Source organism: Carassius gibelio, chromosome B14 (assembly GCF_023724105.1).
Source record: "Carassius gibelio isolate Cgi1373 ecotype wild population from Czech Republic chromosome B14, carGib1.2-hapl.c, whole genome shotgun sequence".
In the NCBI taxonomy this organism is placed as follows: Eukaryota; Metazoa; Chordata; class Actinopteri; order Cypriniformes; family Cyprinidae; genus Carassius; species Carassius gibelio.
Window position 1 is genome coordinate 7,863,283 of NC_068409.1, and position 19,337 is coordinate 7,882,619.

Here is a 19,337-nt window from a genome sequence, read left to right on the forward strand (position 1 = left end):
CTTCCAACCTGATCATGTGACATGACATTCAGCCAAGTATGGTGACCCATACTCAGAATTCGTGCTCTGCATTTAACCCATCTGAAGTGCACACACACAGAGCAGTGGGCATCATTTATGCTGCGGCGCAGTTGGGGGTTCGATGCCTTGCTCAAGGGCACCTAAATTGTGGTATTGAAGGTGGAGAGAGAACTGTACATGCACTCCCCCCACCCACAATTCCTGCCGGCCTGAGACTCGAACTCACAACCCTTCGATTGCGAGTCTGACTCTCTAACCATTAGGCCACGACTTCCCATTTCCTGTGATAGAAATCATGAACTCCTAAAACTGTGCTTCCTTTCGACTGTTAAATTTCAGATAGCTTCTCAAAATTTTTTATGTGCCTATACATGAGTTTAATTATTAACTGATATGATATGAGTGATATTTTATAGTTTTTATGACTTTATTCTACAGTGTTGAAAATTACATAACGAAATCTGCCAAAATCTAAAAATTCCTAAAATAACTGCTTTTTGTGATTGACTTCTTTAGTTCTTTTTATTGTCTTGATAAATGATGATGGTGAAGTTCAGTGAACTGAAGGATGTGACCAGGAGCTCAGTATATAGTCCTCTCTGGAGAATTGCAGGCACGCTGTCAGTTCCTGTTTGAAGGGCGAGAGGACGAGTCGTGTCTGCTCTGATGAAGCCTAAGCTAACAGCACAGTGTAATACTTGAGGTCACACAGTAGGCAGTTTGTGCACAGTGCCTGCTTTGGTGTCAAGATCAGAAGTTCAGCTCTGTTAGAAGTGCACACTACTGCATGGAAAATTATAGAAATAAGAAAACATTTGATTCCTTGCTCTTTCTAATTTCTGTTTTCAAAAATATAGCATGGAGTATTTCTAAAAATAAACTTATTATGCAGGTGTTTTAGTGACTGCCAGAAGTTTAATGATTGAATGCAGATCTGTTTGTTTTTACTATATGCAAGTTTATGTTGAACTGCACTAAATGAGTGAATGAGCGCTTGAATGAGTGTCTAATATCAAACCACAGTTACATTAGCAAACCCATGTCAGAAGTGAAGATATGCGCTATATAAACTTATTTTGATATAACTGTGTCTTAAGTCTTACCATAGCACTTAAACAATAGGGATGTAATGATCAGTTGATCAAATGTCAACAATGTTTCGATGTGACAAGTTAAACATCAATATATATATTAAAAATAGGCAATGTATATGTCTGTGCCTTACCACAAACATGTGAAATCTTTTAATCTCATTTCATTCTCATGTTTTTAAAAACTTCCAAAGGTACAAGGTGAGGCTGAATAACTTTTGTAACCTTAATAATGATAATCTATATTTAATATTTACAGTTAAGACTATGCAGTGTCATTTTAATTTGATAATTAAATTACTTGCAAAAAAGACCTACTGAAAAAAACCTGCCAAGCTCTTATTTGTCTGTTCTATTGTATTTTTTTTCTGCTATTGCTTGTAATTTGGTTGTATTTAGAAAATATGTTTTAGCACTTGAGCCCATAGTATCAGCCAAATAAAAGTCTCAAAGTTTTTTTAATACTATTTTTATATATAGTTAGGCCAATATATATCTGGACTCAGGGCTTAAAGTGCACACTCTTAGCTTAACACCTTCCACACACTTCCACATAAAAAAAAAAAAAACGAATTACAACGCAACCCCTGAATAGAATAACACAAATAGGTATCATTTTAAAGCTTAGAATTTCAGCTAAATAATGACTGTGATCATTTCGATTAACTCTTAAGGAGCGCTGAGCAAATATGACAACAATATTTAGAGCATATTCTTCTGATTAAAAAGAGCCCAAAAGACTATAATTTCGTCATTTATATCTGATTTTACTCGTGAATTTATAACGCATATGAAACTGCACAAGTAGAATTTTTCTTACCTTATTTCTTTCATGAGATATTAAACGTCAAATAAGAATATGAAAAATTTACCTTGACCACACTAATTTTACACAATACATTTTATCACCTATTTCTTAACATGGGGATATTCAAATGCAAATACTTAAACTAATAACAAAGCATAATTACAGTAGCTGATTCAGAAGCAGCAGATTGTCGTAGTAAAGTCAGAATGATCTCCTCTCTTAGGTTCAGGAAACCTATGAACCAGTCGTTCATAAAATGCATTGCTGTTTTGTTGTTTGTTCTTGTTTTTAATTGCATTATATGACCCCTTTTAAGCAATATCAGGTAGGATCTAAACCAGACTAGCGCCTGTCCATGATTGCCAAAGCATGAAATTAATTTTCTATGTTGGCTGATGCCGTTAAATTGCTCAAAACTCACTTTTCAGTAGGGTTAACGTGTGTATGCATTAAGCAGTGTATTTTCACTTACAGCGTGTCCAGTCCTATGTCCGAGACATACTGGCCCAAGAATGCAGACCTTCTTTTGCCCGGCAGAGAATGGTGGCTGAACATTACAGCTCCACACCAGTGCTAGAGCCCTTCTTGGACAACACTCATCTGAATGAACAAATATTCCAGTATCCCTTACCGTTTGGTTTCCTGAACATGGAGACCTATCTTCAGGAGATCCTGGAACTCCTACCAGCCTCCTCTGAGAAGAGACGTGGAGCGAGGGACTGTCGTCGATGTCTAGTGATTGGAAATGGAGGAATACTGAAAGGACTAGGACTCGGACCTCTTTTTAACCAGTTTGATACCATCATCAGGTGAGAATCTGCTCTGCTTTGTCTGATTTTACCTAAAGCGTGTGCATGTGAGTTTGCATATATATATATATATTAGGGGTGTAACGATACGCGTATTCGTATTGAACCGTTCGGTACGACGCTTTCGGTTCGGTACGCGGTACGCATTATGTATACCGAACGGTTCGTTGGAGTAATTAATTATATTTGAAAAAAAAAAAAAAAGAGAGAGAAAGAAATATAATGATATGCGTTCAACAAGGTAGCCCAATAACCCAAACAACGTAACAGGCAACGCCCCTGACACTCCCGAAGAAGAAAAAAACACCATCTTATATGTTTATGTTAGGCTACTCAGCAGGCGCTCGCTCACTCAGTACACGCTGAAGGCTCGTTGCAAAATAGCCAATGCGTTTAACAGACTAGAAATGAGAAGATCCTCCAATAACCAACAGGTCTGGTGTTTGGGTGCACTTTGGATTCCCTTTAAGCTATAATGGTGATGGCAAGAGAGTGGTGGATAAATAAACAACGGTATGTCGCATCTGCAACATGACAGGGTACACGAGCGGGATTACAAAAAAAAAAAAAAAAAAAAAACAGCGGGAATATCTGGGATATATGCGTCAGTACTATCTGGGAAAAGACGAAAAAAAGGAGAAACATGCATGCAGCAAACTATCCCTGCAGCATTTAGACACTATAGACCTGTTGGTTATTTTAGGATCTTTTATTTCTGGTCTGTTAAATGCATTAGACATTTTGCAACGAGCCTTCAGCGCGTGCTGAGTGAGCGAGCGCCTTAGGGGCCGTTCACATATCGTGCCTAAAAACGCATGGAAAACGCTAAGCGCGTCTTTCTCCTGAGGCGTCTGTCTTTGCTAAGCAACAATGACGTGCTCTCTCCATGAGACGCGGAAATTTCAGCGAAGGATAAATGGATTTGCAGCTCTAAAAATCGCTTGCAGTAGCTCTGCTACTGAATTTATTTCAAAATTGCAATCCATATACAACTATGATCAGCTGTTCCTTCATCTTGGCTGAGCTCTCAACGTTGTTACGGGAAAGGATGAAGCTGATTGGTTGGTTCTTGTCACATGACCCGCGGTGCGCTTGCGGCATTCTGAAAAGTTGAGATGTTTTTACATTTTGCTGTATCTAAAACGTATCGAACCGAACCGAACCGAACCGTGACATCAGTGTATCGTATCGAACCGAACCGTGAATTTTGTGAACCGTTACACCCCTAATATATATATATATATATATATATATATATATACAGGACTGTTGTTTGTGTGCAGATTGAACAGCGGTCCTGTGCGAGGTTTCAGTGCAGACGTTGGGAACCGCACCTCCATCAGGATGAGTTATCCTGAGGGCTCCCCGAAGGTCTGGGAAGACATGGATTCGAATCTTAGATTTGTGGCTGTGATCTATAAGTCTGTTGACTTCCACTGGCTTCGTGCCATGATTACCAAGACGTCCGTTGTGAGTGTGCATCAGGCAGATGATTTACTTGATCAGGGCAGTATATCTGAATGTCAGATTTAACTTTTCCAATTTCAGTCGCTGTGGGACTGGATGAATTTCTGGCAGAGTGTTCCAGGGAGTCTCCCTCTCAAGGCCTCCCAGTACCGTCTGCTGAATCCAGAGATTATTAGAGAGACAGCTTTGGATCTGCTTCACTATCCCAGTGTAAAAGAGCGACTCTCGGACTGGGACCAGGTGGGATGCTTTTCATTTCTTTTATAGGGGGATATATTTAGGTTTTACGTGTTCAAATGTTGAACATATTTAACGCAAAACCTCATTCCATCATCTTACAGTGTCTGACGAACATGATACAGGACGACTGACTGCATGATGGAATCTGTTAGAATGCAGTTATATGAGTCTAGAATTCTAGAAATGAAGACAAAAAAATCACCTTTTTATATAAATCATATGATGTAAGTTAGCAATATCTCACAGCAAGAGTGCTGATTTTACACAACAGTTTGATAAACAGTTTTCACAAAGGAAAATACTTCTAATCATAGGGTGACCATGCGTCCCTTTTTCCCTGGATATGTCCTCTTTTTGGACCTACAAAAGTGCATCCAGACGGTATTTCTTATTTGCCCAAAATGTCCAGGATTAGGCTGATTTCTTAATCTCCCTCGACTGAATCTCTGACCATTATTGCCTGCTCCCGCAACATGTGTTTTGCTCCGTGATTTTCATGTCCAGTCTTTCTAATATTGTATATACATTGGGCCATCAGGGAGCCGCTCTCAGGATGTGGTGTTTTTAAATATTTTTGAATGAGTGTTTGCGTTGTTTATTTTCCCTTTCGAATTCGTGATTACACGCGCTCTGTGTAAAGTGAGCACATCTTACAAGATCAGATATTTGTCAATGAGTTCAGGATCTTTTGAGCAGCAAATACTCCAGCATGGTCTCGTCAGTCATTTCTCCTCATTCTCAACCTGAGTTCAAGGCTACGGTGTAGGTCCGAAGCAGAAGTATAAATCAGCCTTAGCTGTGTTTATGATCAATATGCATAACAGTGACTGTAAAATATGTATTTACATATTTTCAGTTTTGATATTTGGGAAATTATCATTGCACAACTTTGGGAAATACTTTAACCACCAGTAAACCACACCCCAGCCCCGCCCCACCCCGCCCCGCCCACACCCACTAAAATATAAAACTAAAAAAAAGTCAAAATATGGTTCATGCGCACACAAAACTACTAGGATGGTACCTTTATGTTTCATAGACACACCCAGAAATCAATGTTGCATTGCTTTGCTGGTTAAGATAATGTAAACCAATGAAGCAAGAAAAACTTAAAAGCATGTTCATATATCTTAAAACGTCTGGTTACATGAGCTTAAGCTTTTTTCAATAAAATCCATGCAAAAATTAATCTCAGATCATTTTAGAAGACAGTATAGGATGTACCGAATATTCTTCAGTTTTATGCAAAACAGAAATACAACAAATAGAATATCAGATCTCTACCATATGGCCAAAATGTTTTTTTTTTTTTTTTTTTTTTGCATAGTGAAAACTCATGAAAACTCAATCACTCATGAAAACTCAAATCAATGTATCTTACAAAATAACACAATGTAACCTCTCTCTCACTTGAAATGTGTCCCTACATTAAGTTCTTGAATTTGAGGGTATTGGACCTGGAAAGTCCTTGAAAGGTCCTTGAATTTGAAGTTCATCAAGGAATGGGAACCCTGTTCATATTATAGCATCCAGATACAGTGTGAATATGGAAACATTTGGATTCATGCCGAATTACAGAGGTAGGCTTCAGTTTCACCTTCAAGTAATTTGTTTTTGGATTGACGTTTTTATAGCTTAAATGCATAGCCTTAACTTTGAATATTTGTTGTGGAGAAAAACTAATGACTTTTTCATAATGTTTGTAAACATTCAGCTTTAGCAGCATACCAGGGGTCGGCAAGTAACTTTGTCATCAGGCCAATTTTTTTTTTTAATTCAACACTGGATGGCAGGACAGAACATAGTCAAAGGTTAATTTAAGAAATTAACTGATGAAATATGTGAGTGGAATTGCCTGTGACAGACTGTTAGAGTCATAGACGGAGGGTGAACCAACTCCAGGGTCAGGCTAAAAGCATACAAATATAGAAATGTAACCCATCTTTTTGGGCAACAACCAGACATGGGTGTCATGTACATTTCCATTTAGTAATTTAGCAGATGCTTTTATCAAAAATCCCTATGTAGGCTTACAAAATATATTTAATGGAACTTCATTTGTAATTAGCATGAATACAATTTAATAAAAAAATTAGAAATTGATAATTGGGCTATATAATCTACCATTGCCAGCTAAAACTCTATAGGGCAAAAAAGAAGCCATATCTAAACATGATTCAGAAGCACAGGCGTATTCTCTGGACCAAGGCTAATTTAAAATGGACTGTGGCAAAGTGGAAAACTGTTCTGTGGTCAGATAAATCAAAATTTGAAGTTCTTTTTGGAAACTGGGACACCATGTCATCTGGACTAAAGAGGACAAGGACAACCCAAGTTGTTATGAGCGCTCAATTCAGAAGTCTGCATCTCTGATGTATGGGGTTGCATGAGTGAGTGTGGCATGGGCAGCTTACACATCTGGAAAGGCACCATCAATGCTGAAAGGTACATCCAAGTTCTAGATCCACATATGCTCCCATCTAGACATCATCTCTTTCAGGGAAGACCTTGCATTTTGCAACATGACAATGCCAGACCAAATACTGCATCAATTACAACATCATGGCTGTGTAGAAGAAGGATCCGGGTTATCACTCCCTCCAGGAAATAAACGAGACCGTGGTTCTGGTTACTGATGTATTTATTTCACTTGTCATCCTTCTCTCCGCCATCTTATTAATCGTCAATGAATTCCACCGTCAAACTAAAATATGACAATGTAAAAGAAACACGTTCACATAAACCATAAAGAAATAAATGCAAATACACTCGGGAAATACAAACATAATACGCATACCTCGCTGGCTGCGTATAACCAAGAGGGAATGAGTTCACTTGAAAAATACCCAATTCAAAAAACAAAACAGAAAAACCTCTTCTTTACTTCTTTGCTCAAACACTAGTAACTCTTATATTCACACACGGAGAATAACCTTTACCAAACGTATATTCTTTTTCCTGTTGCACCGTAAAAAAAGTGTTCGGCTGCAACGCAATTGTACTTTAGTTCCCTTTCAATCGGTCACGTTCAACGTTACGAATGGGATCTCACCCGAGAGCCCAATCACCTTCGAGTTGTACAAAACGAGCCAATGTTACACAAGGTACCTTGGTCTGCGGAATTTGCATCGCGAGCTCTGCCCCGCAGAGCGGGTATATAAGAAGCAACGCGAGCAACTCGCATTCAAGCTTTCGCTTCGGAGCCGAGCAATCGCTTGCTGCAATCACCGGAGTGTTTACAAACAAGAGCTGGTGTTGGTGTGACAGCGGTTCGTCTGGGTTTCCTGCGACAGCTCCCGCATTCCCCTGAGCGCTTCAACAACTCTAAAAGAGACAAATTTCTCTCACAAAAGAGATACAGGCCGATTTGCGTCTTTTTAAAGATGTCATTTCGCCCGTGTGTCTGGGTGCGGTCGATATATTGCTCCTTGTGACGGTCACGATCGCTGTGTCACGTGTCTGGGCTTCCAGCACGCTGAGACTGCGTTCGTGGATGGCTCATGTTCTCATTGCGGGGACATGACCATCTCGTCGTTGAGATCGAGACTCAATTACCTTAAAAGGTATAGAGTGCCCTCTGCCAAACCCCGTTCTAGCTCTTCTTCTCGTAAGAGAGCTACTTCGGCTGGTGGCCAGAGTGATCTGAGGGTTACCGTGTGGGCTTCCCTGACGAGCGAACCTCCTCGGGCCACACCCCCCTCACATACGCCGCAGCCAGTCGAGTTCCCGGATGAGTTTGCTGGACCCTCTCAGGCTCCTGACATCTCATTCGGGGCTCGCGAAGAGGACCGTATGTCGACCGTATGGCTTGAGTGGAATCCTCCACCCTCGAGGCTGGATGATTGGTTCCTGGGGGCTGCTCATGCGGATCGCCAGCACCCCCCTCTGGTTCCTTTCTTCCCGGAAGTGCACCAGGAAGTAACTAGTTCATGGAAGGCACCTTTAACTGCCCGAAACTGTTCTGGTTCTTCCTCCGCCTTCACTGCCCTCGATGGCGGGGCGGCCAAGGGGTATGCTGGGATTCCCCCGGTGGAGCGTTCTGTTGCGATGCAACTGTGTCCTCAGAGCGCCTCCGCTTTGCGTGGTGGTCCCAAGCTGCCCTCCAAGGCCTGGAAGTTCTCATCCACGCTTGTGGCCAAGGCTTACAGAGCTGCGGGCTAGGCCGCTTCTGCCCTGCATGCCATGGCCTCACTTCAGGTCTATCAGGCCAAGCTGCTCCAGCAGCTGCACGAGGGCGGTGCTGACCCAGGGGTTTTTCAGGAGGCGCGCACTGCTACCGACCTCGCTCTCCGGGCGACGAAGGTCACTGCGCGCTCCTTGGGTCAGGTGATGTCCACTTTGGTGGTCCAGGAGCGCCACCTATGGCTGAACCTGGCAGACATGAGGGAGTCTGATCGGGCTCAGCTCCTCAACTCCCCGGTCTCCCAGGATGGCCTCTTCGGCGACCCGGTAGAGAGCTTTTCCCAGCAGTTCTCTGCGGCCCAGAAGCAGTCTGAGGCCATCAGACACATCTTGCCCCGGCGGCCCACTGCTGCTTCCACCCCGCCGCCTTGACCCCGCTGGTTCGGTTCCTGGGAGCCTGGCTAGAGCTCCCCAGGCCTTCCCGCTGGCTCATCCGGACGCTCAGGCTCGGCTACGCGATTCAGTTCGCCCGGCGTCCCCCCAGGTTTCGGGGGGTCAACGCGACGATGGTGGGCAAAGATGCCCCTGTCATGCGCACGGAGGTCGCGACCCTGCTGGCAAAGGCCGCGATAGAGCCGGTCCCTCCAGCCGACATGAAATCCGGCTTTTACAGCCCTTACTTCATAGTACCCAAGAAGACAGGTGGGTTACGGCCAATCCTGGACCTGCGTGCCTTGAACCGAGCTCTGCACAGACTCCCGTTGAAGATGCTAACGCCCAAGCGCATTTTTGAATGCATTCGTCTGATGGATTGGTTTGCAGCGATCGACCTGAAGGACGCGTACTTTCATGTCTCAGTGTTGCGGCGGGAGCGTAGACCACCCTGATGGTTGATGTACGCTACAGTAGCAGTGTTGTCTGTACGGACCAGAACGTGCTTGTCCTTCAGCAGGGCCCTGAAGCGGTGCAGAGCAAGACGTACTGCTAGCAACTCGAGGCAATTGACATGCCAATCCTGTCGAGGAGCCTGGCGCAGCATGCCCGTTGCACATGGCACCCCATCTTGTACTCCTCGCGATAGCCCCTCCCTGGCCAATTCCTCCGAGGAAGGACCTGAAATATTTCATAGCATCTAGTGTGTGTGTGTTTGTTTGTGTGTGTGTGTTTAAAATCAATTCTTAAATTGTGTTTCCTCTCCAGAATGTCCCTACGTTAGGGGTGTCTGCGCTCAATCTGGCAACATACCTGTGTGATGAGGTGAGTTTAGCAGGCTTTGGCTATAACCTCAGCCAGACGCACGCTCCTCTGCATTACTATGACCACAGACTCATGTCATCCATGCTGAAGGAAGTCACGCATAATGTTCAGACCGAGACGGCTTTCCTCAAGAGTCTGGTGATGTCTGGCATTATCACCGACCTCACGGGAGGAATTCACTGCCCCCTCTGTTCATGATGACTGTGCTCTGTTGAGGAACAGACTCTCTCAGTGGCACATGTGAAGAAGACTTCACCAAAATGAGGGAATAACTGAACGCACTATGCATGAATTATTTCACCATGTTTAAAACTGTAAAGGTTTAAGATTAAACTTTTGTTTTTAAAATTTTTCAAATAAATGTTTTAAAAAGCTATTTTGCCAAAGTAAAATATTTTATTTAAATCAGTTTTGTAGGAAATCAGTGCCCATTTTTTTCTTTGTGAATGTTTATATTAATAAGCAATAAAACGTGAGCAGATTTTAGTTGTTTGAACATGCAAAATAATGTAATGTATTTTTTTGCTAATATTATCTGTATTATCTATAGTTTGTGCCATAACTGTACTTTTCCAAAAGATTGTTGTAGATAGTCCACTGAACAGTCTAGTAAAGAGAAGCATATTCATCTGCTATATACTGAGGTCACAGAAATGCAGCAAACTGTCTGTAAGACAAATGTGTTTGGGTCATTTTAAGTAATGGAGAAATATTACTGACTGAAGTCATTTTGTGATGTTGATAAAGCATTTCATATTACAGAGACCATGGATTTCAGTTGTCAATGATATCTACACTGATTTACAACAAACTTAAACTTCCATAAAAGTCCCATCTAGACTTATCTCTTAGATAATGAGGGTGTATTGTCTATTCTGTACAGACTGATCTTCTCTCTCATTTATCCATCATTAAACTGCAGTAGTCTTGGAATGGCAGAAGAACTGTGTAGTATTCAGACAGGTGGGTGGGATTTTCCTGATATTGTGGAACCACTTTTGGTGAAGTTCACAGCATTTCTGTCTATGACATGGTTTCTTTTATGCCTTTAAAGGCCTGTGCTGGAACTGAGCCACATATATATGAATGGGGTCACACTTTTACGTTTCTGTGTTTTAATGCTTTACTTTACTTTATCTGTGCGGCAGCAGTGTAATATACAGTAAATAAATCAATAAATCCACTGCTCTCTCGTCTCCTCTGAGGCTGGGACTCTGAACAGTGTCAATTCATGTTCTGCGGGTAAAATACAGGTTTTTGGCAAGGTAACCCTGCTAAAATTCACATTCCTGGTACTAAATATTATGCTATTGGTGTCACTTCAATTTGCAGACATGAAAAACGTGAAAAATGAGTGGCTCATTTTTTCACAAACTTGCAGAGAAAGGCTTATCAAAAAATATATTGGGTTTTATTACACATTTTCTGGGTTGGTAGATGCACCATTATAGGACTTGAACACAGAAAGTTAGATTTTCATGATATGTCACCTTTAAAGGAAACCTGCACAGCATAGGACCTGTAAAAATACATTGTCAAATTGGTCTGGATTCTTTGAAAAAGTCACTTTAGGAAATGTGCATGTATTTCAGACTTCTGCTCACGTGAGGTGGTAAGATCAGTAAAGAAGAGCGATACTCCGTCTCTGAGTGCTGTCATTTAGACAGAAGACATGATGCATTCAAAGACTGCAGCGAGAGATCTTGACGTGGTGGACAGATGCTCTGAGAACGGAAGTAAACTATGTGAACTTTGAACAGCCAACTCAGCATCTCTCTCTCTCTCTCTCTCTCTCTGTTTTCCTGGCAGTATCAGCTGATCATAATCAGACCGTATGATCACACAAGATCGTCAAGTGAGGTTAACTGCTACATTCAGAGCAGAACACGGCTCCAGAATAATGCTACTTTGTACATAAAATGTTTTATATCAATAAAACACAATAAATATTTTGTGCACATTTCTCTGAAATACTATTTATTTTTAACAGATGGATCCTCTTCACATAAAATAAATAGACTTTTTTTTCTGTGGACTAATTCTTTGTCCTATCATTTGATAATAGATACTCTCAAAAAGAAGTAGCTGTCTGTTTTAATGACTAATAATCTGACTCCAATGCTCCATGCTATTTCAAACAATTTTAACGGACATCTTTGATGTTTTCACTAAAAGAGTTGAATTTATTACAGCTTAACAACCAAAGAAATGTGACTAGTAGATTTGTTCTTTTTGAGCAAATTCAAAGAGTTGTTACTGCACACAGAAGTGTGTGAGCTCACACACTCTCACAACACCAGACGACTGCTGAGCTGTTCATCATGTTCCCTGTCCAGACATATGATCTTCTGCCACTTATAACCTTAAAACATGAACTAAATCATAATCAAACTAATGTAAGTAGATAAAAATGCTTATAGACACATTTATTATTGAGCAGTAATCACTCGATTTAAGTTATGTATGTATTTGTACTACATGCATATGTAAATGTGTGTGTGTGTGTGTGTGTGTGTGCATTAAGGACAGCAGATAATACTGACTTTAAACATAGATGAATGAATGCCTTAACTGTGTCAGTGATGTGAATGAGGCTTGTTTGTGAGTCCCACACGGGTCAGGATGTTCAGATCTGGTTCCTCCTACAGTCTAATGTTTTGGCAGGTCACCAACAACTGCCTATTCATGAGTTCATGCTTACATATAATTAGCTGAGGTATGGTATGCATATTTGGCGTGCTGTCCAGAGGTCATGAATGCATGAACTAGCTTTTCTGCATCAGAAACAGATAACATGTTTCGTAGCTTGGCAATGTCTCTAAGATGGAAGAATGCAGTTTTTGTAACATGGGAAATATGATTTTCAAAAGACAAGTTGCTGTCTAATATAACACCCAGATTTCTGACTGTAGAGGAAGTAACAGTACATCCGTCTAGTTGCAGATTGTAATCTACAAGATTCTGTGAAGTGTTTTTTGGTCCAATAATTAATATCTCTGTCTTATCCGAATTTAATAGGAGAAAATTATTGGTCATCAAATCTTTTACATTTTTAACACACTCTGTTAGCTTAGATAATTGAGAAGTTTCATCTGGTCTCGTTGAGATATATAGCTAAGTATCATCAGCATAACAGTGGAAGCTAATTCCGTATTTTCTAATAATATTACCAAGGGGCAACATGTATATTGAAAATAGAAGGGGACCTAGGACGGATCTTTGTGGCACTCCATATTATACTGGTGATAAATGAGATGACTCCCCATTTAAGTAAACAAAATGGTAGCGATCGGACAAGTAGGATCTAAACCATCTTAGAGCCTGCCCTTGAATACTTGTAATTTTAACAAGTGCAGTTTCTGTGTTATGGTGGGGCCTGAAACCTGACTGAAATTCTTCATACAGATCATTTTTATGCAGGAAGGTGCTCAATTGAGCAGACACAACTTTTTCTAAAATTTTAGACATAAATGGAAGATTTGAAATAGGCCTATAATTTACTAGTTCACTAGGTTCTAGTTTTGGTTTCTTAATAAGATGCTTAATAACCACCAGCTTGAATGGTTTTGGGACATGACCTAAAGATAACGACGAGTTAATAATATTGAGAAGCGGTTCTTCATGAGCATTTCTCTGTGCTTTTCAAGCTTTTGCTGTGCCAGATCAGTTTCCCCTTAGACTCACTGGCTCTTCTTGACAAAGGGATTTCTCTCTTGGCCTCCTGTTTCCCCTCGCCTCTATAACAGCTGCTGCGTAAGACAGTGATGAGCGTGCCATCTTTATTTCAGGATTATCTCCTGCAGGAGTGTGTGCTTCCCCTGCCCTCTGCCCCAAGTGGTGCCAGCAGGACTTCCCAAGCAGCGCTGAGAACATCTGCTGTCTGGCTTTGATGGGTCGGGACGGGGGGAGTGTGTGAGCTCACATGCCTGCTGGCTTCTCATGTGTGCCGCTCTGCCACAGCTGCTCCACTACTGCTAATCATCTCATTACAAACCTTCTGAACTCTCCTATCAGCAGAGAAACACAACACGTGAGAGTCAGGAGCGACAGCACTGCAGGAAACCAGTACTACATAGATGACATAACACTCTGTTTATTCAGCCCTGGAGGAACACCCAGGCATTCCTGCCTCGGACAAGAGTTGATGATCATTTCATTTGATGTGATGGTTATTAGGTGAGGGGAAATTCCCTTTAAATGGTACACACACACACACACACACACACCAGTGCCTTGGTTACTGTTATCACTTACAGAAGATATAACTAGAGGATGGCAGAATTATGTCTAAGAATGCAGACTTACACTTTATACTGATCGTCAGAAACTCTGTCTGCTTAATATCTGCTCACACTTGATTTTGATTCAGTGCTGGGAAGTAATGATTACATGTGATCAGATTCCAAAAGTTTAGAATATGTACTACTTAATTAGAGTATATATTTCATATTTTTAAAATGCTTGTAATCATAATTCCTTTTATGGATTACAAGACTACGTTATTCACATGACGGCAGTCAATTATTCATATATTTTCTTTTGATTAAACCTGGAAGACTTTGGCCGTGTGGTTGTTGTTTTCATGTTTATTAATTTGAGTTTAATGCAGGGACACCCAAACATTTTTGTCACCCCTTAAATCTCACACTGACAGGTCTTTAAATTGATTTTATCTGGCATTTTAATAATTGAATTCATTTTTAGTTTTTTTATGAACTCACTATTCACTATCAACAATATTGTTGACATCAAAACATGGAATATATATTTTCTTTCTCTTTCCTTTTTTGTATCAATGTGTTGTTTAGAACAAGTTTGATAAAAAGTGATCTAAACGTAATCTAAAAAAGTTGCCAGATTACATGAATTAAAATGAGTAAATGAGTAATTACCTACACGTTGTAAGTAATCTACCCAGATCTGAATACCAGTCACTCTGCAAGTAAAAATCTCATTTTCTTCTGCTAAACCAAACCCTAACCTAACAGTTTACTAATTCTCTGATTAGAGTTAGCTGGTGTGTACAGTAGATTGCACATTTTTAGTCAGCTGAATGTCTGTTTGGGAGCATCACAATAAAATGTTAACAGCTATTCATCTATTTCTACTAATTATAATTCTAAATCTAATGAGTGCTAGATGTCACGTAGTTTACCACATTAAACAGAAGTGTAAAGTGAATGCAGTTGAGTCTTCAGCTTCTAGTCAGCGGTCTATAATTATTCAGTTTGTGGGTCAGTGATGTGGTTCACATACTTGTTCTTCTAGAGGCACAGGTTGAAATGCACACACTCACTCAGTAGTCTAGATGGAAATAGGGTCATTCTCATGAAACAGTTGAAATGCCATGTCACTAGTGATTTTAGATATTAAACATGCAATTTAGTAATATATAAAAACACCATAATAAAGACAATACTGTTCTCTACCTTGCACAAAGAGTAATTTCAACATAGGAATTAATTATTTTTGCATTTTATTGCATTTTCTGCTGAAATTCTCATTACCGCAATGCGTCCAGCTGTATCTTAACTTATGTTATGTTGTAATTTAAACTAATTACAATTAAAATATTCTGAAAAAAGTAAATGGATATTCTTCTATAATTTTTCACATGACAGAAAAATGACAGACTGAATATTCATGTATAATAATAATGATACAATAGTGGAAATATAAAGTGTCCATGACTAATGTTCTCATCCTCCGCAATATTTTTTGAGGGTCATTTACACACACAATTTTTTTTAAATATAAATCTTGATTTTAAATTAAGCAACACATGAGGCAGAACCTTCGAAATACCAACAAGGTAGGCAGATATCTTCATATTGTTCCAGTTAAAAGTGTAAAATTCTCTTGTCAGAACGTGTACACGACAAATTGATTATCATCACCGAAACGGGTAGTTTTCCACATTTAGAAAAATATTAGATTACACATTTTCTATGAAAATATACTTCATTAATGAATGATTTTATACACAGAGTAAAAATTAGGTAAATCATCATGGCTTCTCTGTTGTTAGCAAAACATGCTAAGACACCTCATCCTCCGCAACACCATTTTCACTCACCGCAACAATTTAAGGCCAGTTGCGGTAGAGAGAACCTCTTTTTCGGTAATGAGAATGTAATCATACAGACTATTGTTAAATGTATATAATGAGTTATTAAATTAAATATTATTTAATAACAAAACAAAAAAGCTTAAGCAAAAGCTAGGGTGACCAATTTCAGAGAAAACGTTTATACCAACCCACCAAATCCCAGGAAGGAGAGAGACATTATGGGTTAGAGGTTACAGCAGGAGTAGTTATCAAAAATTGTTGGGAAGCCTACACAAATGTTGGTGCATCTATCATTATGAAGACTTCCTATAAGTGTAATGATTTTTATACTGAGCAACAGAACTTGTGTGTGTGTGTGTGTGTGTGTGTGTGTGTTCACTGCTGTGTGTGTGCACTTTGGATGGGTTAAATGTAGAGCTCAAATTCTGAGTATGGGTCACCATACTTGGCTGTATGTCATATTAAAATAATTTCTAAAGGATCATTTGACACTGAAACCAGGAGTAATGGTGCTGAAAATTCAGCTTTGTCACCACAGAAATAAAATTCTGGTTTAAAGTATATTAAAAAGATAACAATCACTTTATCATAATATTACTGTTTTTACTGTAGTTCTGATCAAATAAATGCAGCCTTGATGAGCAGAAGAGGCTTTAAAAAAACTTTTTTTATTTTTTTATTATTGATGCTAAACTTTTGAATGGCAGTGTATTTAAATATGAAAAAATGCAGCAGTTTGAAATTCTAATTCAAAAACAATTATTATAGAATGGTTAGGGTTAAATTGAATGAGAACATCTTTAAGGAAAAAAGAAAAATATATTGTGAATCATCTTTTTAGGAATGAGCGATTTTGGAAAAACTTTAGGTTCACACTTGGGTATACTCTTTACCAGAACCAACTCTTTCAGTAGAAAGAAAAAAATCCACTTGAGTTATCAAAGACTACATTCCCACTGTCAATGACTATTAATAAATAGTTATTACATAATTATATGATTATTACATAAAATATAAAATAAAATAAGAAACATTATTTTGTAATAATGTATTGTGAATAATTTTTTAATAATAAAACTAAAATTACAAAACTAATATTAGTCTTCTTTGTTTTCTAACATTACACTATTAAGTATTTATTTTTGTGGAAAACCACAGGGTGCCCTTTAAACTGCTTCTCATAAAACCTATTCATAAAGCAGCGGTGACAGAATTTTACTAAGGAATGGGGAGAAATCTTAAGCTAAGCAAAAGAGTGAGGACGACCTTTTTGGTATGGATGATGTCAGCATGATTACTAACTACACCCACAGTGATTGGCTGATAAGGGATGGGTCTCTGTCAGTTATTTTATAATAGAAATATTGTAGAATGAGATATTATGTTGCCATAATCAAATAAAGATTTCAAAATAAAAATGTTGCAATATTCAAATAAAGTTTGAACTAGAGTGTCACTAATTAAACAAGCATATGTTCAGCTAATTGTCAGCTTCTACATGTCTGCATCTTATAAATAATTGTTATATGTATAAGCAGCCTTTTAATTAACAGACTAGAATTATTATGGCTGATATGACAGTAAGATTTAGTACAAAGGTAAAAGAAATCCAAACTGGATTGCTGTGGAAACAGCCATTTTAGGATTGTTTAGGATTTGGTCTTTGTGATTTAGGTGTCCTCTTGACTACCACTACCTTTTCACAGATTTAAGAGCTGATTTTTACATAAAAACACTTTATGAAGTACTTGAAGAAGAGTCAAAGAGTCCTAAAGATGTGGAGTTAGGAGCAACATTTAGTTTCACTTAAAATATTTTGTGAAAATGGCCCCTGGTGTTTATACCCTATGTTATCTAGTTATGAAGCACTGCAAAATAATTTATGCCAATATTATCTAATTTATTTTCTACATTTAATATTATTTGTTTGACTAAACCACATACTTAATATGCCTATTATCATTACCGAAATCATGAACCTCATTTTCGTAACCTATGTATCATTATCGCAACATGTGTTATTTTAAGATTTATTTGAGAAATTGAAAAATAGTAGTCTGCTTTTAAATGTATGTGCAGAATCTATACATTGTGTTCTTTCAGGTTTGCAGCATCATTTTGAAAATATTTCAGTTTTTACTGAAAAAATAAATAAAAAATTGGCTGCAAAATGCAGAAGGTGTTGCGGTAATGAGAGAAATAATTCAAAATCACATAAAAATGTTATTATAAAAATATATTTTATTCCAGAGTTTCAAGTAACTGTGCATGACTGTTATAAAAACATTTTTAAAAATGTGAAAATGTATTATTTTTCCCTACATCACTGAACTTTTCAGAGTGTTACGGTAATGAGATTTTTAAGGACATGTTTTGGAAAATATGTTCAAAAAGTTGTTAAATTGTCAGTAAAACTTTTTTAAATGTATGGTCACTGACACTTCAGACCCGGCTCTGAATGCTTAAAAAGAAAATTTGTTGATACAAACATTTTTTTAAACGTCATATATGAAAGCTTTGAAACTACGATTTCGTGAGAATCACCCAATAGGGGTCCACGCGCACCCCCCGGCTTTTTTTATGCCACCTGATTTTTTAAAATCCTTAAAGTGTTTATTTTCATAATCTGCCAGGTGCCAAGCTGAAATAATGTCCCAAAGGGTTCTTTTTTAACCCTTTGCTGCACCCGACCGGAACCCGAAAAATCGAGAAAGAGGAACTGGTGCTGCTTCTTGAAGTTGGTCAGCTGTTCCAAGTTTGTATGCACATCCAACTGCTTCATCTACAGTAATGCTGAGCTGTATATGAGGTTCAGCTTAATACACTCATGTTGTTGCACCTTGGAGAAAGTGAGTTCATGAGAGATGTCTTTGTCTCCCTGTAACCGTCTTGCCAATTTCTCACTGCGGTATTCAGGATTAGGAAAACCTTGATTTTCCAATGTCTTCATGTACAAGTTGCAGATGGATCTTAGCTGGACAACCTCTTTGCATTCAATCACATTCCTAAGAATGTAATCCTTTAGCACACAATATGACTTGTTATGTGCTGCTATCTTCTGGGCCTGCAGGCTGTCAGTATTGTCTGCTGCCTTTTCTACTCTCTCCCTTCCACGCTCATGGGTTTGGTACTCTGTGTTGAAGTTGTTTCTGCACGATGGATGATACTTAGCTTCCATTACAAATAGGTCCTTGCCCTGCACCTTGTGATAAAGAGCCTCTTTCTTTAATTCCTGTGCCCTAGGTTCAATAACTTTCCAGCCTGGTTCCTTGTGTTTCCAACTCTGAAACTTTGTAAGCTCTTCAGTCTTGCCCTTGAACTTGGATTTTGTTTTGTCAAAGAAAATGCACCAATTGGGAAACAAGAAGGAACACCTTCTTGGAGCTCCTTCAGATTGAACTGACCGTGATTTGACATGGCGCAGAGAGTCCCTTTTCAATGATAATGATTCA

The 19,337-nt window shown here is 39.1% G+C and overlaps 1 protein-coding gene across 2 annotated transcripts in view; it reads left to right on the forward strand.

Moving 5' to 3' along the window:
- The window catches only part of st3gal5 (ST3 beta-galactoside alpha-2,3-sialyltransferase 5), a 42,413-nt gene extending 31,833 nt beyond the window's left edge, over positions 1–10,580 (forward strand). For both annotated transcript variants that reach the window (XM_052575105.1, XM_052575104.1), the window contains exons 4-7: positions 2,395–2,729; positions 4,013–4,199; positions 4,278–4,436; positions 9,759–10,580. In XM_052575105.1, the coding sequence (XP_052431065.1) occupies positions 2,395–2,729; positions 4,013–4,199; positions 4,278–4,436; positions 9,759–10,013 (936 nt within the window). In that variant the 3' untranslated portion in view covers positions 10,014–10,580. The remainder of the gene's footprint in view (positions 1–2,394; positions 2,730–4,012; positions 4,200–4,277; positions 4,437–9,758) is intronic.
- Positions 10,581–19,337: the final 8,757 nt, after the last annotated feature.